The sequence below is a fragment of the Gracilinanus agilis genome, chromosome 1 (assembly GCF_016433145.1).
Source record: "Gracilinanus agilis isolate LMUSP501 chromosome 1, AgileGrace, whole genome shotgun sequence".
In the NCBI taxonomy this organism is placed as follows: domain Eukaryota; kingdom Metazoa; phylum Chordata; class Mammalia; order Didelphimorphia; family Didelphidae; genus Gracilinanus; species Gracilinanus agilis.
The window spans coordinates 374,162,887-374,185,904 of NC_058130.1; the positions used below are offsets into that span (position 1 = coordinate 374,162,887).

A 23,018-nucleotide genomic window follows, 5' to 3' on the forward strand; every position below is an offset into this window, starting at 1 on the left:
TCTTTTTTTTTTTTTTTTTTTTTTAACCCTTAACTTCTGTGTATTGGCTCCTTGGTGGAAGAGTGGTAAGGGGGGGCAATGGGGGTCAAGTGACTTGCCCAGGGTCACACAGCTGAGGCCGGATCTGATCCAGCTTCTTTCTAAGCTAGCCTTAGGTGCTACTTCTGGTACAAGGATTTCCCCATTGCTGCTCCCACAGGTATTCGATTTATCTTGAAATGACTTATTTGCTTTATATTTATTTGCATGGATGTAATATACACACTGCCCCTCACAGAGGGTAGGTGACTTTCTATCCACCAATGCCTAATAAAGCATCCCGAAATAACCAAAAATATTTTAACTTAGTCACATGCAATGAGCAATTATTTTTTTTTTTTTACAGTAACATGCTAGGTAAACATTTTACAAATAATGCCAGGGGTTGTGGCTAAATACTGTCTTATAGCCCCTTCTTTGTGTGCTAAAGTGGATCCAAATATGCCTTGATGGTTCAATAGAGGGGTAGCTTGGTCACTCAGTGTACGGAGTCAGGTCCAGAGTAGGGAGGACCTGGGTTCAAATTTGAATTCAGACACTTCCTAGCTTCGTGACCATGGTAAGTCAACTAACCCTGACTGCCCTAGTCCATATTGCTCTTCTGCTTTGGTACAGGATCCTGTGTGTGACTTAGATCTTAAAGTCTGAACTTTGAGCTGGAGAGATCCTTACAGAAGTCAAGTCCTCATTTTACAAATTGGGAAAGTGAAGAAGGGGGTTCTAGGTAAGCACAGGTAAGCAAAGTGGGGTTTTGAACCCAGATTGCCTTAGTCCTGCCATGAGCTCAAGCCATCTCCATTTAACATAACAGTTTACCACTCTTGTATGTAAAGGTGCTGAGTTTTAGCCTAAGTTATTTACTACATTAAGGAAAGGGGAGTGGGGAAGTTTCTTTTAAGATTTCTTCAAAAGTATTAGGAAAGCAGAGTCCTGGAAAATTGCTGGAGGGAACTTTATCAATAATTCTATATGTGTTTCAACATTTCCTCACAGCATCCCAGAGAGACAGGTTGTACAAACAGTATCCTCATTTTATGAAAACAGAAGTTGAGGCTTAGGGACTTCCCTAACTACTATCGGTCAGAATTTGAACTTGGGGTCTCTTTGCACAACATCCCACTTCACTACTTAACTCAATAAATCTAAAGTCTTGTTCCGTTTTAAAGGTTACATACAATAAATATGTCAGAGTGTCTGGGAACAAGTATGTGCAAACCAATATGAGCCTCTTGTGTGCATAGTTTTAAAAGATAGCACGTGATCCTTACATTAGGCATTAGGGAGTAAAAAGGGAACATTTCTGAAGATAGTTTCTCATAACTTTAAACGTGTACTAAGGATTCCAATGTAGATTTACCTGACTTTGTATCCCAGTACAGGGGGGACGGAGTTGGGCTGACTTTTTGGCAACGTGAAATGACTTACATTTTCCTTCGTGAACAGCTAACTCCAAAAGAAACACAATTCACAATTATTTGGAGCCATAGAAGAGCTGTCTTCACCCTGAATATTACTCTTGAGGATGTGTGTGTAGGATGGTGGGTGGGATGAGTGTAGGGAAGAAGAGAAATTATACATACATATGATATGTATATGTGTGATATATATTTTGTTTTATGTTTAAACAGCTCTTCTGGTAAGAACTTTAACCAGGATTAGAATCCTTTATTAATTTGAAAATTCAGTGGAAACATCTGACCCCTTCAATGTGCCTTTGCAGTTGATCTCCATCTTATGAGCAGAGATCTTACAAGTAAAGGAGATTATGTTTAAAAATAAATCCGTTTCATACTTTGGCCTTCCCTATTGGTGCAACCAGAGCTATTTTCAGTTTCAGACTCACTAGATTATGACTAAGTCTTTTACATAATGTCTGCGAGGACCCCTATCTGGCAAAGCTTTGATTACAGATAATTCAGCCCTCCAAGGTCTCATTGAATGTGCACTCACTGAAAGTTCACTCTTAATTGAACACATTCAATGGAATACTTACATAATGGCTAGTAGAATCTACATAAAATATATTTATAAAATTTAACTGTTTTTAATCGCCTTCTGCTCTATCAAGAGCTAAGTAGGTAATTTGCTTCTGTGCTTTCCAAATGAGGTACCACTGACGTTACAATCACCTTAAATAATTTTAGCAGATGGTCTTTCCTATCCAACACTTTGAAACCTATGTGGGAACCAATCGTTAGTTACCTAACTTAGAACTCCACTTTCCTCTCTCTGTCAGATTGATAAAGAATTCCAACCTGAAACAATAACAATCTCAAATAAAATCCCAAATTTAAAAAGAATAAAACCAAAAGAATAAAAATCATTTATTGAGCTTGATTTGCTCCTTCCTACTAAGAATTGTGAAGCTGGGCTTATACTTGTAGTCATCCACTTAACCCTTTATGCACCGGATACATTAAAAAAAGAACAGATACATGCATGCACACAAGTACTAAAAATTAGAACCACAAATATATTTTAAAGTATACTTTAAAAGATTAAAATATCTCCTGAATTTTTCAACATATCAAGGAAATAATATCACATTGGTTTATTTTGTGTGGTTGGTTATATTTTATTTTCCAAGTAATACTGATTAAAAATATTTACACTCCTACTTTTAAATCCACAGTTTAGCACTCATATATATGGCTTTAAAAGATTTAGCACAAGATCTTTACATTAAGGATGAGGGGGGGAAGGTTCCATTTCAAAACCAAAGCCTGATATATTATATACATATTTTCTCTGTACTTGCTTTTAAATACATTAATTTTAAGTGATGCTTTTCTTTAATCTTTTTTTTTCCATCTGGTGGTAAAATACTAGTGCAACTTTTTATCCAAATAAAATTCACCACAGATGCTGCCAAATCTCCCAATTGTAAATGGCCCTTTTAAAAACTGCCACAGTCTGAAATCAAACTTAAAATGAAAAAAAAATTGGTAGCTGACAATTATAAGCAAAATATAAAGCACTATAGCATTATCTACATTGCTCTTTACCACACAAACCTTTAAGAGCTAGAGAAGCTTTGTAGAAGTTTAGTCAGTTTTGAAAAAGGCACATGGGTGTGGGTTTTTTTTATTATTATTTTTTGCATTCTGAAACTTGACACCATTTCTCTGTCCCTGCCGCAGAGCTGGCCTCACTGAACATTGGGTGGAAAAAGAAAGCCAAAAGCTAAAATTTACTGCCCAGTGACAAATGTGTTTTTGTTCATGCAGACTTGTTTTCTATATATTCTAACATGCATTAGAATGCATGAACATGTATATGTATTCTAATGATTTCACAATGTGATTTTATAATATGCAAAATGTTTCAGGAAGGGCATTGACCTGGGGAAGAAGAAACTTTATCACAATGAAAGTAGCTACATTCATACCAAACAGTATAATAAAGTTGCAATTCAGTTAAGATTCCACTAATCAACTTTTCAAAACTACCCATTTCTGGGAAATTCTCTCTTCTGTGGCAAAAGTGAAAAAAAGAAAATGAAAATGAAAAAAAATCAGATCTGGATAATATGAGCGGTTCAGCAGTATAGGAAATATTCTAGCTTTGGTCCACCTGTTTTCCTAAGGATAGTCACACTGCCCTTAGTGTAAAAAAAAAAAAAAAACCCAAAATGTAAATTAAAAAAAATATATATTCATTTGGTATTTCATCCTAAAACTGGCACAGCTGTTCTGTCCTAGGTTTGTGTTTTTAAAGTCTGTCCATCTACCATGGGTTCAGTCTTTAAATCTTCACCTTGCCCGTGATCTTCCTTACTGGCCCCAGCAGCATCTGCTTGGCTCTCTTTACTCTCTTCTAATTCTCCCTGGTCCATGATTTCAGGGTCCCCTTGCTCTAGATTGGCATCTTCTAGAAGATCATCCTGTGCCTCCATTTGCATTTGATTTACACGTTCAACATGCAGCTCCTCCACATGTACTTCGGTCCCTTCTTCCGTATGGATTCGACCCACTTCTAAATAGCTCACTTGGACCTGCTCCGGTAGCTCCTCCACCTGCGTGCCTTGCACCTGATTGTCCTCTAACAGATCTGTGTGGACCTGCTCCACAGTCACTTGGGCTGAATCCACTTGGACCTGAAGCAGTGGCAACACATGAACCTTCCCCACTTGTTCTATGATAGTCATTGATGTCACGGGCTCAGTTTCCACCGTCTCTACAGAAAGGAGCTCCTCCGTCACTATTCGTTCTGAAATGTTGTGTATTTCCTTGAGATGCCTCCTCAGCTCATTTCCTTGCATAAACCACAAGTCACATAAGGTACAATGGTTGGGTTTATCTCCTGTGTGTATTACCAAGTGATCTTTGAACTGGTCCCAGCTGTTAAATACACTGTTACAGACCTGAAATGATCAAGCACAGGACAAACTTTCAAACTGATATGCATTTCATTTAGAAGAATAGTCCTCAAAACAAATTCTGATAAATTAGGAATGTGATGAACTATAAAAGAATTAAAATGAAATTTTTCTTGCCTGCATTTGGAGGAGACATTTTCCACATGTACACAAAACATTTTTTTTAACCTTTATCTTCTGCCTTAGAATCAATATTATGTATTGGTTCCAAAACAAAAGAGCAGGAAAGGCTAAGCAATGGTGGTTAAGAGATTTGCCCAAGGTCACACAGCTAGAGGGTCTGAGGTCAAATTTGAACCCAGTACTTCCCATCTTTAGGCCTGGCTCTCTATCTAGCGAGCCACCCAGCTGCCCCCCAAAATATCTTTTAAAAAAATTTTAGAAACTACCTCCCCAGTTCCCAACCCACATAAATTGAGATGGGAAAGAGGGATTTTCTCTTTCACAGGGTAAATTTCTGAGTTTATTTTTGATGAAAGATATATAATTTAACAATATAATTGCAAAATATGGCAGCAAAAAATATCCTGACCCATCATTTCTTAGTTAAAACAGGAAATTTAATTTAGGAAAATAGAAGTGAAGAGAATTTTTTGAGACTATTTCTTGAATCAATAAACAATCATGTTATCAGTCTGCTGATAGTGTTAAGACAAAATTACTCTAACTTGTTCCCCATCCTGAAGATCACAAATACTGAATAAGGCACAAATTCCTTGGCTTAAGTATTTAAGATCCTTGATAGGGTGTCGACCTACCTTTCCAGCTTCATCTACACTGGAGCCTTCAGCTCCAAATTGGACTATTTGTTTCTCAAACACACCTACCTTCCCTTTACTGTATGGGCTCATATCTCTTCCTCCATGAAGTAATTCCTAATAACAGGAATTCATGTGTTCTCTAAATTTGCTTCCAAATATATATTTCTGTTTTTCTATATATTTCTTTGTTCATTAAAAGTTGAAAATTTAAGTCAACAAAGGTGTTGGGGTGCTGATGGACAGGGAACTCACAATCATAAATTGACGACATGAAGAAAATTTGCTTGCCAAAAATTAAACCGTTATAATTATGAAAAGACTTAGTCTAACAACTCTTTAACTGCTCCATATGGAATAAAGAATCTATATATTCAGGGCTGAAAAATACTGTGATCTTTTTAGAGATGAGAGGCATTTTCAAGTCAACATAGCAGTCATTCTTTTTGATTTGTGTAATAGGAAATGGTTTTCTAAATTAAATTTAAAATTAACTTAGAAGTAGTTACAAAGTTTTAAGTTACTGAAAATCTCCTTTAACTTCCAAATAAAAAACAAAGGAGACTATATTTACAGTATCTGACTTAAAATTCCAATATTTATAATCAGCTCTTTCCTTTTCCTTCCTGAATAATAATAATTATATTCTAAAACCCTTGCCTTCTGTCTTAGGATCAATAGTATGTATTGGTTCTAAGGCAAAAGAGTGGGGAGAATGGCCAGGTATTGCAGATTAAATGACTTGCCCAGGGTCACACATCTAAGAAATGTCTGAGACCAGACTTGAACCAAGGATTTGCTGTGTTCCTGGCCCTCAATTCACTGAGGACCTACCTGCCTCTCTCACCCTGAAATTTTTTTTCCCATCCTGAATTTTTAAAAGGTGTCAGTTCTTGTCCTGTTTTGGTGACAAGAAGTAAAGTTTTGCTTTACATTTGTAGTTTTGTTCTTTCACTTTAAATGTATAGATTCACTCAAGAGATCTACTACAATATTTTACGTATTTACAACTATTGTATATTCAGTGACTCTACAATCTTCTAAAGCTAAGAACAGAAAGTAACAGTAATAGATCTCTCTAAGATAACAAGATCAAGCCCCACAGAATACTTGGGACAAATGTAGATTGTAACCCTTATAAACCAATATCCTAGCTATCACAGAGCTAATGAAACGACTTAAGTAAACATGATGAAGTTAGTGGATTTATCCATAAAAAGTACCATTTCAGCAGCTGTTAGTATTTGGAATTAGAGAACTTTTGTAATGGCTTTGGAAATTTAGGGAATAAAGATCTTTGCATCCTGGGGTTGCCACCAAGAGACAAAAAAGCGGTCTTTCTTATCAATTTCCAAACCTACAACTTTAATTTAAACTTTCTCCTTGAGTTCTGACTCCTAGGAGTTAATTAAGAGTGGGGAGTGGGGAGGTCTACACTTTCAAATATTGACCACTATGTAAAGAGGGGGGGGGAGAGGAGGTAAGAGAGCAAACTCTACATACCTGACATTCATAAAGCTTCTTTCTTCCTTTTTTAGCCCCCACACCAGATTGGCATGCAGTCAGATGACATTTGAGTGTGCTATTCCTAGCAAAACGTTCATGGCAATTTGGACATTCAAAAGGCTTTTCACCTATTAAAAGAGACAGAGAAATAAATGTGTAAATTAAATGAGACAGAAATAACAAAATCACTTTATTTTGGCCTTCTTTATAGCTGGATGTTAAAAATGCACTGGAGTTTGGGGACAGGAGATATTTAGTGTTCATGGATAAGAAGTTCTGACAGAATCTGAAAGAGGTAAAAAATAGTATTTGTCAGGATATGAAGTTTTTAAGAGTATCATTACAAAGATATCATTGATGAAACATACTAAATAATTTGAACCCAGTTTCATTTAATGATGCAATTTTTTTCTTAAGTAAAAGTACCAACTAAATAAGCTCTGTCTGTAATTCTTTGGGAGGTGGGAGCAGGGAGGCAGAGTGTTACATGTATCACTAGTGTGTAACTTCTACCAGGAGATAACTTAATCCTGAAATCAGAGAATCACAGAATTTTAGAGCAAGAAATGATCTAAAATCATCTAGACCAAAGTCTTCACATTACAGATCAAGTTATGGTTCAATTAACATGATGGCTTTTTAAAAAACTTTCTTTTATTATATTTTTTCTTTTTTTTAAAACTTTTACCTTCCTGTCTTGGAGTCAATACTGTGTATTGGCTCCAAGGTAGAAGAGTGGTAAGGGTGGGCAATGGGGGGTGGGGGGTGGGGTGGGGTGTGTGTCAAGTGACTTGCCCAGGGTCAAACAGCTGGGAAGTGTCTAAGGCCAGATTTGAACCTAGGACCTCCCATCTCTAGGCCTGGTTCTCAATCCACTGAGCTACCCAGCTGCCCCCTCTTTTATTATTATTTTCAATCACATGTAGAAACAATTCTTGACAATTATTTTTCCAACATTTTGTGATTCGGTGTCTCTGGCACCCCCCTTCCCCCCCCACACACACACACAGGATAAATAGTCTAACATGATAGTTTACTAATATTTATCTTTAACTATTATTTAAAGAAAGGACTGGCAGGGAAGGAGACCCACCCAACCACTCACATACAGACAAACCCACCGACATAGACTGTTCATGTGGAAAAGGAATTAAAACTTATTTTGCTTCCTTTATGAGGAAAAAACTAGGAGAGGCAAATTCTAATTCAATGAGGTGAATATTTCTAACTAGAGGTGTAGGAAGAGAATGAGTTTAGGAATCAGTGAGTACATTCACTAGTAGTTTACAAAAGGAGGCAAGGTTGACCATTTCTTAGGGTTGCTGTAGAAGGGATTATTTTTTTCAATTAATTTATTTAGAATATTTTTCCATGGTTCCATGATTCATGATTTTTCTCATCCCTCCTCTTCCCTCCCTGCTCCTGGAGCTGACAAGCAGTTCTACTGGGTTATACATGTATCATTATTCAAAACCTATTTCCATTATTATTAATATTTGCAATAAAGTGATCTTTTAATGCCAAATCCCCAATCATATCCCCATTGAACCATGTGATCAACCATGTTTTCCTTCTGCATTTTTGCTCCCACAGTTCTTTCTCTGGATGTGGATAATGTTCTTTCTTATAGATCCCTCAGAATTGTCCTGGATCATTGCATTGCTGCTAGTAGAGAAGTCCATTACATTCGATTTTACCACAGTGTATCAGTCTCTGTGTACAGTGTTCTCCTGGTTCTGCTCCTTTCACTCTGCATCAATTTCTAGAGGTCTTTCCAGTTCACATGGAATTCCTCCAGTCCATTATTCCTTTCGGCACAATAGTATTCCATCACCATCATATATAATTTGTTCAGCCATTCCCCAATCGAAAGGCATCCCCTCCTCATTTTCCAATTTTTTGCCACCACAAAGAGTGCAGCTATAAATATTTTTGTAAATGTGTTTTTCCCTATTATCTCTTTGGGGTACAAAACCAGCAGTGGTATGTATGGCTGGGTCAAAGGGCAGGTGATCTTTAAAGCCCTTTGGACATACTTCCAAATTGCTGTAGAAAGGATTCTTGTGGGACAGCCAGGTGGCTCAGTGGAGTGAGTCACACCTAGAGATGGGAGAGCCAGGGTTCAAATCTGGCCTCAGATACTTCCTAGTTGTATAACTCCAGGCAAGTCACTTAACCCCATTTACCTAGCTCTTGCTATCTTGTCTTAAGAGTTGTTACTAAGAAAGGAGGTAAGGATTTTATTTTTTAAAAAATTTAAAAGGCTTTGAAACACTTTCTAGACTAGTTTAAGTTCAAATCTCTATGGGTAGGAATAGCTAAATAGATTCAGTAGATAAAAGACCTACAGACCGTGGGTTCAGAACTTCCTAGCAGTGTGACCCTGGACAAGTCACTTAAATCTAATTGACTAGCCCTTGACTCTCTTCTGCCTTAGAATTGATCCTTATCAATATATCAAAATAAGGGCTTAAAAAAAATTTCTATAGTCTATGTAGTCAAAGATTAGCCTATCCAACTGGGATCCCACTGGCCCAGATGGGCAATAGTACAATTCTTCCATCATGGATATCCTGTGCCACACAAAACTTTGTGAGGGGACTCTACAGAAAAAGAGGTCAGGGAGGTCCTGCAGTTCCAGGGTTGAGTTGCTCAGGTCACTTCTATTATCAACACATGTGCCCTGGTACTACTCTTCCTTATAGGTACTCCATATATTTCTAGGACAATATGCCCAGGTTTAGGGGGAAAATGCTTTCTGATTACTCTGTTGGCTGAATAATTGTCACCACTGAGAAAAATGTATGTATGACTTAAAAATGTACTAACACTTTTATGATATCCTGTATATTATTTATGAAGTCCTATATTTCAGAGTGAAGAGAAGTCTCAGGGGCTTGCCACTAACTAGAAACAACCAAACTGTAGTATATGAATGAAATGAAATATTATTACACTGAAAACTGACCAATATAAAGGAATTAAGAGAAATCTGGCAAAGCTTTTATGAACAGAATAAAATGGGCAGAAACAAAAGAACAATGTATATTTAAGGGCCATAACAACATAAAAGGAAGCAACTTTGAACAGTACTAGGGGCAGTTAGATGGCTTAGTGGATAAAGAGTCAATCCTGGAGATGAGAGGTCCTGAGTTCAAATTTGGCCTCAAACACTCCCTAGCTGTGTGACCCTGGGCAAGTCACTTTACCTCCATTGCCCAGCCCTTATAGCTCTTCTGCCTTGGAATTGATCTAGGAAAGAAGGAAGGAAGGCTTCAGGACTCTGACCAAACCAGTCACTAATCATGACTTTAGAAGATAACATTGAAGAATGCCTGTCTCTTGGCAGAGAGGTGACAAATTTGGCGTGCAGAATGCTAAATATTTTTTCAGACTTGGACAATAAATATGCTGACTTTTTTTTTACTTGACAATACTATTACAAAGAGGGGGGTCTTCAGTTAGTAGACAAAAGAGATACCACAAAAGAAAAAAAAGAACCAACCAATATTTTAAAATATGCAGAAAACAAAAAATGAGAAAAGAACACAATCAAGGAATGATATTGTTATATTATTAAATTTAATATGCACTTTTTAAGTCATTTAAATTTTCTTTTAAATGAGTAGCTTTATTGCTAAATTATACCTTACCGCTTAAATAATTTAAAGTCATTTAGATCGTTAACAGAAAAAACTGAATGCATTTAACAAAAGTTGCTATTCATCTAGCACTTTAAGGTTTATAAAGAGCTTTAAATATATTTGGGGGGGTGGTAGGGAAAGGGTGGACACAGCTGGGTAGCTCAGTGGATTGAGAGCCAAGCCTAGAGACTGGAGGTCCTAGGTTCAAATCTGTCCTCAGACCCTCCCCCAGCTGTGTGACCCTGGGCAAGTCACTTGACCCCCATTGCCTAGCCCTTACCGCTCTTCTGCCTTGGAGCCAACACACAGTATTGACTCCAAGACGTAAAGGTAAGGGTTTAAAAAAAAGAAAACAAACAAACGAATGAATGAATGGATGGATGGAATGAATGGATGGATGGATGGCCAGGACCTTATAACGACTCTATAAGAATATAATACCGATACTAGTATTCCCACTTTATAGACAAGAAATCTGAAGTACATAAAGATTAAGAGCCTTTTCCAAGAAACAAGATTTAAACCTGGGTGTTTAACTCCAACTCTTTCCACCATACCACACACTACCACTAAATGACTTTCCATTATCCATAAACCATTAGACTCAGGTAAACAGCCAAACATAAGACAATCTGTTCACCCAGTAAGTTATTGGAATTAAAAAAAACAAAAAAACAGGGGGCAGCTGGGTAGCTCAGTGGATTGAGAGCCAGGCCTAGAGATTGGAGGTCCCTGGTCCAAATCTGACCTCAGACACTTCCCAGCTGTGTGACCCTGGGCAAGTCACTTGACCCCCATTGCCTACCCTTGACTCCAAGACAGAAGGTAAGGGTTTAAAACAACAACAACAACAAAAACCCACTGTATTTGGGAAGGGGACATAAATGATGTTTAGGATAAGTCATGGTACTTAAGGCAATTATTTAGTTACAAGAGACAAGCATGTGTGTTTCTAGTTTTTTCACCTATATGCCCAGTTACATTTGTACAGCAGTTTTATGTTTCATAAAACACTTTCACATCCATGATTTCAAATGGGATCATGCAGGTAAAATACCATATAAATGTGAACTATGATTATTGTACTTGATTCTCAACATCATATAAAAGGGCAGGGATTGTCCACATTTTGTAAATGAGGAAATGGAAGAAGAGAGATGTCAAAAATCCTTTTAGAAAAGAAACTTGAAACCAGAGCCATTTGACTCTAAAGCCAATGCTCTTCCTAGCATTTTAGACTACCTCTTGCATTGTGCTAAGTCCAAGTTAGAGCAGGGAATCTCAGCCTGGATTGCAAAAATTACAATAGTTCCATTGTTGCTAATTTTGTCTTAAACTTTAAAAACAATAATTGAATTTTTGACTCTTTAAAAATAACTGTATTACTATACTTTCTTTAAAGTTATTAAAAAAGAAACTTCCCCAACTAATAAAGCTTTAGTATCTCCAGCATTCTGATATTTTTTACTTTATTATTTTCATTTTAATATGTATCCTACAATAACTGTAATTTATTAAAGTCAAATATTTTCTTCTAAAAAATGCCATCCAAACTTTTCTGACACTTCTCCACCATATGCTCTATTAAATGAAATTGTGGTTCAAACATTATCTGATTTTTCCATCTCCTTTTATCTAGGCTTTATTTTTATTTTACTTGATTCATTCTTGGGTAATTACGAATATATCTGAAAATTTTTGTCTTTTATATAAGTTTTTGGGTATATAAGGAGGCCACTCACAAAGGCTTGGGGTCTTCTGTTGAAGACTGGAGCCTGGCTTTATTGTATGACCTGCCCTCTCTAAATAAACCTATTTCTTTTTGGCTTGGGAAAAAAAATGCCCTCTATCTTACTGAATTTAGTGTTAGTTCACTTTGCACTTGAACAATCTGAATAGAAGTGAAGTGATTTTCAGGGAATGGGCAGAAGACAGAGGATCAAACTGATCTTAGTTAAGTGCTCTAAATTCTTGTGTTGATCCTACCTTGAGTCACCCTGTAATAGTCAGCTCTGATTTCTCACTAAATTACTTGCAGTGAAATCTAGAAGAACATACCAGTGTTTATTTTAAAATAATCTGCAGCACTCTACAAACCAATAAAATACAGCATGCCCTCTGAAGGATACATAAATCAGTGTGAATGGAACAAGCCTTTGTCTGAGGCAGGGTTAAGATCCACTGGCTAGTCAATTACAAACTACGCTAGTTCCCTACATTTCCTGAATAGACTTTGCTATGACCTTATTATTAGAGGCAAACATCTTGTGAATAATTATGCCAAGTTCTGGTTGTTCTTGTATACAAGAGGAAGAAAAATATTATAATATTGTTTATCATGATCTACCTTTCTGGCCAAATGAAATCATATATGAATTAAATATCCACTTACCAGGGCTTTCAGTTTCACATGGATTCTAAAACCTAACTGGAATTAGAATTCTGAATTTTCTTTATTTTAAAATGAAAAAGAAAAACTATGTATCATTGTTCTTCATTATGATTTCTATTGCTATGCTGCTTCAGACAATTACGAATCCTATTTGGATTTTCAGGAGCTAAAAAATGGAAGAGGCAGTTGAAAGTTCTGTTTTAAAATTCAAACATCTCTGTGAAGTTCAGGATAAAACTTTTTAAATTGTTCTCTTTAAGGCACTTTTCTGCCCCTCCTCTTGAATTTCTTCTTCCTTTCTTAGCCTCCATGAAACTGTTCAGCTCCCAGGGTTGCAATGGCTTCTTTTTAGTCACCTTTGATGGATAACACTAAAGATTCTATCCTGCTCTCTCTCTTGTTCCTCTTCCTTTTCCCCCCTTCCTTCTTCTCTCTCCTCACTGGCCATCCAACTGGTTCAACTGTCCTCTCGACATAGGTCACTTTCTCAGCAGAACCCCAGTCGCACATTATCAAAAAAAATTTTTTTTGTTTGTTAGGCAGCTCTTGAACATCTTGTAGGTGCCTCCAACAATGTCAAAATAGAACAAAATATCCCTTCCACTTAAACTTGCACCTACCACTAAAAAAACTATACTTTATACCAGTTTACTCACTATTCCCTATAAATATGACCTTAAAGGTCATCCTAGATCAGTGGTTCCCAAACTTTTTTGGCCTACCGCCCCCTTTCCAGAAAAAATATTACTTAGCCCCCTGGAAATTACTTTTTTTTAAACTTTAATGCCAATAAAAGGAAAGATAAATGCATCTGTGGCCATCACCGCCTCCCTGGATTGCTGCAGCACCCAGGGGGCGTTAGCGCCCACTTTGGGAATCACTGTCCTAGATGCCTTCTTCTCCCTTCTAAATCCAATCAGTTCTCAAGTATTGGCTCTACCACTCCATAATATCTTTTCTTTACTCATATGACCATTGTCCTAATTCTGGTCCTCATCACTTCCTCTATTTAAACTATTGCACAGTCTCCTAATTGGTTTCCCTAGGGTCAGTCTCTTCTCTCTCTAATCCACCCTCCATGGTAAAATAATATTCCTGAAGTACAGGTCTGACTGTGTCACTCCTTCAATGGTTCCCTAAAACCTCTGACATTAAAGGTCTTCCATAAACTTGCTCCTCAATATAGTTCAGGTTTTATTTGACAGTAATCATGGGAATGCATTCAATATTCCAGTCAAAATCCTATAAATTGTCCCCCAAATTTAGTGAACCATCTCCAACCTCCATGTATTCACACAGATTAGTTTCCTCTGAATGTACCCATTCCATCTTTACTTTTTAAAATCTTTCTTTTCTTTTTCAGGCTTGGATCAAGTGCCCTGAAATCTTTCCTTACTTCCCCTAGCTGTAACTACCCTCTCACCTAATTTACTTTGTATTACACTATTTATATACAGAATGTATTCCCTTAGTAGAATGTAAGCTCTTTGAGGGAAGTGACTGTTGTTTACTTTATATGCCCAGTACCTTGCATGTAGTAGCTGTTTAATAGAACTGAATAATAAATTCTTACAGTGCTCATATGAGCTAAGCAAACAGGACTTTATTAAGAATATCTGCAGCTGGTACATAAGTTTTGCAGAAGAAAAAGTAGAGAAATTCTACAAAGATCTTAAACTCACATCAGTGCAAAGTTAGGACAGGAAAGGATGATGAAAACCTACATTTGGAATGCATAATTCAAAATCAAGAGGATGAAGAGGTCAGGAGATCAAGCTGAACATTCACACCTGTTCATCACATTTTCTTCAAGAAAAGTTGTATATATGTCCACAGTTAAAAAAAAAAAAATTTCAAGATTTTAGCACTCTTTAATAAATGTAGTGATCAGCTATGTCTTTTACAGATTTGAGGGCTATGAAGTATATATACTGCCTCTAGTCAGAATGGTAATGGGCTATAAGATGTGGAAGGAAACACATGTTCACTGTCAGACATAGCTAATTTGTTTGGCTTTACTGTATCCATGTCATAAAAAAAAAAAAAATCATTTAAGGGAGAGTGAAAAGGGAGGGAAACATAAAAATGTAGCCAAAAACTGGAGGAAAATGAGTTTTATGATGCTTACTAGATCTATAATGCTCTCCATAATAAGATTATCATTTAACACATAGGAAACAATTCATTATAGATGTAGCAGTCATTTAATTTTATTTTCATTAAAAAGCATTTTTCTAAGAAAAAATCCACACATTTTTCACCAAACTGCCAAAAGGGTCTATGATAAAAAAAAAAAAAAAAAAAAAAAAACAAAAAAAAAAAACACAACTAAAACCCTTGAGATAAAACGAAGCCTACTGGCCACATAAATATTTCATAAAACAGTGAAAAGCAGATGAGGAAAAAAAAAGTCTACAAAGATCTAGGTATGAGATTCAAATTATCTCAAGAATACAGGTAGTAGAAAGGGGCTGGCTAGGTGGCTCAGTGGATAGAGAGCCACACCTAGAGTTGGGAGAACCTGGTTCAAATCTGGCCTTAGAAACTTCTTAGCTGTGTGACCCTATGCAAGTCACTTAACCTCAACTGCCTAGCTCTTACTGATACTTATTCTGAATTCTAAGATGGAAAGGTTAGGGGTTTAATATAAAAAAATAATACTACGTGTAGATTAAAATAGGAGGAGGATTAGAATGGAATAGATTATATACAATGACTTACTGTCATCCACATAGGTAGTGAAACCAGTACTTTTAGACTCACATCAGTGCAAAGTTAGGACAGGAAAGGATGATGAAACCTCAGTATCAGATGTGCTATGAAAGGAAGCAGCAATGCCATTTAAAGAAATTGGGAAGAACACCTGGAACTAATCAAATACACATGGAAGCAATTCATGCTGGAGGCAACACAATATTAAAGGCACTTAAGAGTTGATTTTCTAGATCTCAAAGGAAAAAAAATTTTTTAAAGTACAGAAGAGGTCAAAGACTGCAATTATCCCCCAACAGGGCAACTAAGAACCCAGCAGCTAGTACAACTCACATTCTCAGTTCTATAATATTTTTATAATGATAAGCTATCTATGGATCTAGGGCAGCCCTGAAAAAAACCAAAAACATGAGGAGATACAAACTTTCACATATGATTTGTTACAAAAGATCTATAAGTACAGCTATATATATATGTGTGTGTATATGCATATATATATATATATATATGCAAGTACAGTTGCATATACATATACATATGAGGTAAAGAGACTACAAACGTCCACTTTGTCTTTTTTCTTATTGACTTTAAAAAAATTTTATGCAATAGGACAAATTTAGCCTGAAAGGTTCTACTTTTGTACCCCTCATATCCAATCACTAGTTGAATTCTATTGATTCTACCTACACATCTCTTCTATCCTATTCCCTTTCTCTCCAACCACATGGCCTAGACCCTGTTTCAAGATTTCATTATCTCTCACCTACATATACTATTCCGGTCTTTTGATTGGTCTCCTTGCTTCTAGTCTCGCTCTTCTCCAATTTATCGTCCCATTAAGTATAAAAATAATCTTCCTAAGGGATGGGTATGACACCCATTGTCCTGGTTCAAAAACTTTGAATGGTAGCCTATTGACTCAAAGATAAAATACCAACTTGAAATAGCATTTAACTCTCTGGAGTTTGGCTTCTAGCTGCCTTTTTCTAGGTACATTTCATACTATTCCCTTTCCCACATTCTGTATTCTAGTCAAATTGAAAACTATTACCTGAACTTAGTATTCAATCTCCCACCTTTGTACAAGTTATTTACCCATGCCTAGGATACACATGCCCATTTCTCCCTTTCAGACTCTATCTTCCTTCAAGACTCAACTCAGGTAATGTCTCTTTGTAAAGTCTTCCCTTATCTTTCCAGTTAAGTGTTCTCTCCTTCCTCAAATTAATTGGGCTTATTACTCTGTATATATCTTGTCATCTGCCAAGCAGAACCAAAGAACCATGAGGTAAGAAACTTTTTTATTTTTATATCCCCAGCACCTAAAGTATTTTGTATATGTATATTATGTTTATATCCTCAGAATCTAATATATATGTAAACAGCAGGCATGCACTACAAATACATAGATAATTTTCTTCAAAATGTGGTCTACTAAATCAGAAATTTGTCACCATGCTTGTTCTTAACATGTAATAGGTGGTATATACAAGCATTATCATCCTGTTTTACACATATAGCCTCTAAAGTACATAGAGAACAAATGACCTTCATGTTTCTATAAAACCAAGGCAACAGAAGCTAAAAACTGGAACCCTATTCCCCAAATACCCTGACTCTTACACTTTTTTTCACCATTAGATCAAAAAAAGCCCACCAACATTTCTTGGTAGAGACCAGTAGGAAAAAAATGTTCCTTATTTGGAAAAGGCAGATTCTTTCCTTAAAGTTTATAATATTCTTTTCTTTCTATAGATACTACTAAAAAGTTTCTTTCTTAAAAAAGTCTTCTGAACTCATCATAGGCAAACTATCTGAGCTGGAAGGGACCTGAAAAGCCATTTAATCAAAGCAGTACTCAAAACAGGAATTCCCTCTACAATATAACCAGCCTTTGGATGTCCAGCCTTTGTTTTAAAACCTCCAGTGAGGAGGAATGCATTCTACTTCACTTCAGCAATCATAAGAAGGGCTGATAACCACAACTTCTTTGAATACATTTAAAATGCTACAAATTTTACAAACCATCAATTCATGTGTTTTATGGATTCACTCAAGTGAACTGTGACTTTTTTTCCTTCTCCCTCAGATAGGTCCAATATTAATGACTAAGGGATATATACTTAAGTGTCTCTGGGGATGTTCGACCTTAGGAACCATTCAATTTTTATATACAATCAACTTCAAATCATTTGGTCTATAATACTTACTGGCATAGTTTTTTCCCACCACCCAATCTTTAGTTCAGGTCTGGAAGCTGATGTATATTTGTAATGCTAGAAGATGAAGAAAAACTGAAAGCAAATGGGGAAATCAAGAAAGGCAAGAAAATATAGGACTGAGAAAGGAGGATGAGAAACTGCAAAGGTAAATTGTTGACTTGTTCCCTCATCTTATCTATGTTCTTTCGAGACAAATATCCAAGTACTATTGGCTTCTTTAATATATCATTGTCTACATCAAGGAAATAATATATAGTTAAAAAAAATCTTTTGCTGACACAATAGCTATTATTTCAATAGATACAATTAAAAAAACTTTTTTTCTTTAGTTTCTTCTCTAAATTGGTGGGAGGAATAAAAATAATTGATGGTTAAAAAAAAAGAAAGAAAATATAACATTTTTCTAAAATCTAGAGATCCAAAGGAAAAAAAATATTGTACATGGATACATATATACTTACATAAATACACACACACACACACACACACACACACATATATATATAAGGTCCTTTATCACTCAGATTTTCTAGTTTGCTAAGAGTTACTTGAGTAAATATACTTTGACACTTTTGTTACAATCCACTTTTAGCAGTGTTGGTGACAGATGGATAATTAAAACCCACAAAAAAAATCAGTCTATATTTTACATACCTCCCTAATGGTGGATTTTAAAAATCAGAGCTTCTAAGAAACTCAAATTGATTTGAGTTTAATTTCTCTTATTTCTTTCTTCTGCCATCTTCTGGTGAAACAGTAAAATAATCAAAAAGATATTTAGGAGGGCAGCTGGGTAGCTCAGTGGAGTGAGAGTCAGGCCTAGAGACAGGAGGTCCTACGTTCAAACCCGGCCTCAGACACTTCCCAGCTGTGTGACCCTGGGCAGGTCACTTGACCCCCATTGCCCACCCTTACCACTCTTCCACCTATGAGACAATACACCGAAAGTACAAGGGTAAAAAAAAAAAAAAAAAAAAAAAGATATTTAGGGCAAAGGAGCACCGGGTCCAAATAATTCATAATTGAATGATTAACCCAGATTTGAATTACTGTTTACTTAAGTAAGAAAGGGAAGATTTGAAAATTTCATTTTGCCCTACTAGCAGTTTGAAAAAAATCTTAAAAACAGAGCTCTTTGCTCTCAGGACTTTCCACAATAAAGGCATAATAATTCTAAAACTGTGCTATCTAAAAAATTAAAAAATTAAAAATAAAACTATGCTATCTAACCCTAATACAAATGGGAAAGGGAAAATATTCTGCTGAATTCCTTAGTATAATGTGTGAATGAATACAGAGGGCTCTATAAATTCAGAGGTTTTAAAGGATTGATGATATGGGAATTCCCTAGATCCCATTGGGTTAAGTGATTTGCCCAGGAACATTAAGTTCCAGGAGGCAAGATTTGAATCCAAGTTTTCTAGACTCCAAGACTAGCAATCTATCCATGCTACTTCTAACCAATATATAAAAACTCTCATTTATATAGCAATTAAAATTTACCCAAACACTTGGGATATGGATGATTCCATAACTGTTTCCTAAAAGTCTTCAAAGTTTCCGAAAAATTTTCACAAAAAATATGAAATAAAAAACAATAGAAACTAATGAAAAGTACAGTCATTTCTGCTATAATGTCTGTTTCAAGAATGTGTTCTAATGAGATTGATAATTAGGGAACATTTGGAGCATAACTTGAATTTTGACTTTGCACATGCCCGATTTCTTTCAGGAGTGAAGAAAACCACACCACCTCACAAAATGCACAAGTTGAAACCTTTCAATGCCCATTTCTACATCATCAAGGTGTCCTCATCAAGGTAGAGTGACAGATTTATTGTTTATCTTCTGGTGACTCGGTAGGAGCCAAGAACCTTTCACTCCTGCTCCCCACTTCCACCATGTCCTCTTACCCAGCTCCTGGTTCAGAGCTGTGGCCTGCCCAACTTTGTATAAGACTTTGCTGACCCAAACTAAGGAGTGCAGGCCCAAGGCCACGGACAGCTCAATATTGTGGATGCTATTATTTATTATGGTGTTTATGTATTTCTTAACCATTATATAACAGTGCTAACATTTTATGAGATTGCTTTTATTTGTGTGTATCTGGTGAAATTTTTGAGTACTATGTCCCAACATCTTTCCCCCTTATCAACCCTGTGATTTTTATTGTGCAATTTTGCATAGTGCAATCTTTCAGATGTGTATTATTATGTCCAGGTATAGCAGAACTGACTGCACATGCCAAACATTTGGTGGAAAGGAAAGATAATGCTAGAATCACCTACTTACCTTTAACCTTTTAACTTAGAATAGAAAAAGAGCCCTATCTCTTTACTAAAACTTAAGCACAATTTTACTAAGTTAATAAAGTTGAGTTTGCTTCATATAAAAGGCTAGCCTATGAACAGAATAACTTTGTAGATTGTCAATAGGCATCATTACTTTGAAAGAGCTAATCTCTTGGGGGATGGGGGGGTGGGGGAGTATATAAAGGTACAAGGAGAGAAAAATAAAATTAAAAGCCTTTCATGCTACATAGAGTAAGCCTAACTTAATTAGTTCCACAAGGTGACCAGGAAAATCTCCACAATACCAGGCCAGTGAGTAGTTTCAAGAGAGCATTATCACTGATGCCATCTTCAAATGGATGAAAGGTAGAAAGATATTTGAATAGTCTTAAGGTAGTCTAGCCTTTCCAAGGACATTTTATTCTAAACTGCACATCTATTAATAGGCAAAGGGCATATTTTTTTGTTTCTTCAGTCACACTAGGTCAAAATACCCAGATTACTATCTCCAATTACTGAGACAAAGGAGGGAATTATTTCAATATATTCTAAGAAATTCCCAAAACACATACCAGATGTTAACAGATGGTTGGAGTAGACATTATAGAAAACATGCAAGGGAATAGCCAGTAAAATTTCGTTGCAATTAGGATTTTCTAAAGCACATTGAAAAAGACATTAGATATAAAATTTGTAATTAACTTAGTAGGTTGATAATGACTCTGATTTCCACAAACCTCCATGTATTTACCAAGTAATTTTCTAGAATAGCTTGGAGGTTAACAATAAAAAAATCTTTGCCAATACTAAGGGAGGTGGAAAGTAGAAAATGTGGTTTGTTTTTTTTTTTTTTAAATATACTAGACCCATCCTCTTTTGAAAGAGCAACCATTTGGCCCAAGGTATTCAAGGTATGGGGGGGAGGGGAGGGGAAGAGATATCTTCTGTTATATAAAACTACAGAGGAGGACAAAAAACAAAAAACAAAACAAAAAAAACAAGAAAAATTACCTGTATGTTTGCGAAGGTGCTCTTTAAAATGCCCAAAATGGTCGAACTGTTTGTCACAGTACTGGCATACGTGAATTTTTTTCCCTGGACGTTGTTTCTTGCTGGCTCCACCTTCCTCAAGGTGGTAACAGGTGAGGTGCTGTTTCCATGCGCTTTCCCGAAGATACCTTTTATTGCATATGTCACACTTGAAACTCTCAGTGGAGTGTGATTTCATGTGTTCCTTAAAATGGTAAAACAATTTAAATGAACGGTTACATTTTTCACAATGGAACAAGTTGTTCACATGTGACAGCTGAAGTTCCACAATTTCAATACCTTCTACCTGTTTGCTTGTGGGATCAGATGCACAGCCATCTTCTTCTTGAATCTGCCCTTTTCTATCACCCTGACGGTACTTGCTGGTAATATCAGCCAACAAAGCCAAAGCAGAATCATCAGAGGAACCAGTGCTCTGTATGTATTTTATAGACTGTTCTGCAGAAGCTACTTCTTCTAGAGTTTCTAGGCCATCTTCTACTTCAATTGTCCCTTCAGTAATCTCCACCTCAATTTCCACAGGCTCTGACTCTGCAGAGGGTAACGATTCAGTGATAACATTGGAAGTTTCAGCAATCTTCCTCTTTTTTGCTTCATTTTTTCCTGCAGTTGTATTTTCCTCTAGTGGTGAGGAATTTTCTTTGTTCCTAAGATGCATGAACAATGACAGTGTATGGATCATTAACTTATATGACAACCTTTGCCTCTTGCAAAATAAATACCATGAGCTTTCCTATAGAGAATATATTGGAAAAAGCAATGATGTAATACCCAGTACAAAAAAACCACAAGCTTTTTGATTTTTACAGTCATTAGACTACTCTACACATGTTATGACCAATTGTGAAGTGTTTATAAAAGTATCCTGACCCAAAGATCTATACTATATAATAATATACACCATATACTATATACTGTATACAGAGTCAGATGGTGGTACAGTGAATAGAGTGCCAGGCCTGGATACAAGGATACCCAAATTGCAATCAGGCCTCAGCACTTAGCTGTGTGACCTTGGGGGTAGGTAACTTAACTGCTGTCTCATCAGTTTGTTCAGCTGTAAAAAGAACATAATAGCACCTACCTTAACAGGGTTGCTGTGAGGATCAAAAGATATTTTTAAAAAGCACAGCACAGTATCTGACACATTGTAGATACTATATAAATATTTATCCTCTTTCCTACGATGTATGGACTAAAAACCTATACAATAAAGAGTTTCCTGTTTCACTTTACTGTCTCCTGCCAAAGCATGGAGAAGAATTCTAGAACTTTCATCTAAAACTGAAACTAAAAAACATTAATATCAGATATTACTGGCAGAAATATGTCTTTAAACCAGTGGAAATGTGCATTGGCTATTGGGGGTAGGGGGTGAAGGGGAAAGTAAAAACATGAATCATGTAACCATGGTAAATTAAAAAAAAATTAAAGAAAAAAAAGAAATATGTCTTTATGTCATCTATTGCCTAAATTATTCAAATCACCTATTAAGATGGTCTCAGATTCTTTAGCCAACTGCACAATTTTCACATCATCTTCAAAGACACACTAGGAATGTCAGCTATAATAGCTAAATATAATACCTAAAAAAATGAAACAAAAAATAGTATCCAAGGACCTGGAAGATAGTAAATTCTGTTTGCTATACCAAAGGTGAATATAAACCCATCACTGTAAAAATCTCAAAAATTATGACAAGTACTATTATCTTGATACATGAAAGATTTTCAAAATTGGTCACTTTACTCCTTTGGGCCTAAATTTTATCATCGATAAAATACAAGTGTTGCATTAAATACCTCTTTGTCTAAAGTAACTTCTACTTTTAATAGCTGATGAATCTATTGGTACATACACTACCTTTTACCAAGTAAACTGTTCCACTAAGACTGTAACCTGACATACTAGAAACAAACAAAAAGATAGTCATTTAACATACGACAAAAAGAATGTGCTTCATATTACTTTTTATTTATATAGCTATCTTTGTCAACTTGTTCCATCAAAGTAATATGCTAAGAAG

General features: G+C 36.0%; 1 protein-coding gene across 3 annotated transcripts in view; it reads right to left on the reverse strand.

The window, feature by feature from the left end:
• Positions 1 to 2,382: 2,382 nt before the first annotated feature.
• The window catches only part of ZNF131 (zinc finger protein 131), a 38,827-nt gene continuing 18,191 nt past the window's right edge, over positions 2,383 to 23,018 (reverse strand). The window contains exons 5-8 of one of the 3 annotated variants that reach the window (XM_044664084.1): positions 21,279 to 21,639; positions 20,954 to 21,176; positions 6,679 to 6,809; positions 2,383 to 4,402 (exon numbers count right to left, since the gene is read on the reverse strand). In XM_044664084.1, coding sequence (XP_044520019.1) covers positions 3,737 to 4,402; positions 6,679 to 6,809; positions 20,954 to 21,176; positions 21,279 to 21,639 — 1,381 coding nt within the window. In that variant the 3' untranslated portion in view covers positions 2,383 to 3,736. Of the gene's footprint in view, positions 4,403 to 6,678; positions 6,810 to 20,953; positions 21,640 to 23,018 lie in introns of those variants that run through there. The other 2 variants (XM_044664093.1, XM_044664074.1) reach the window with 2 other exon arrangements.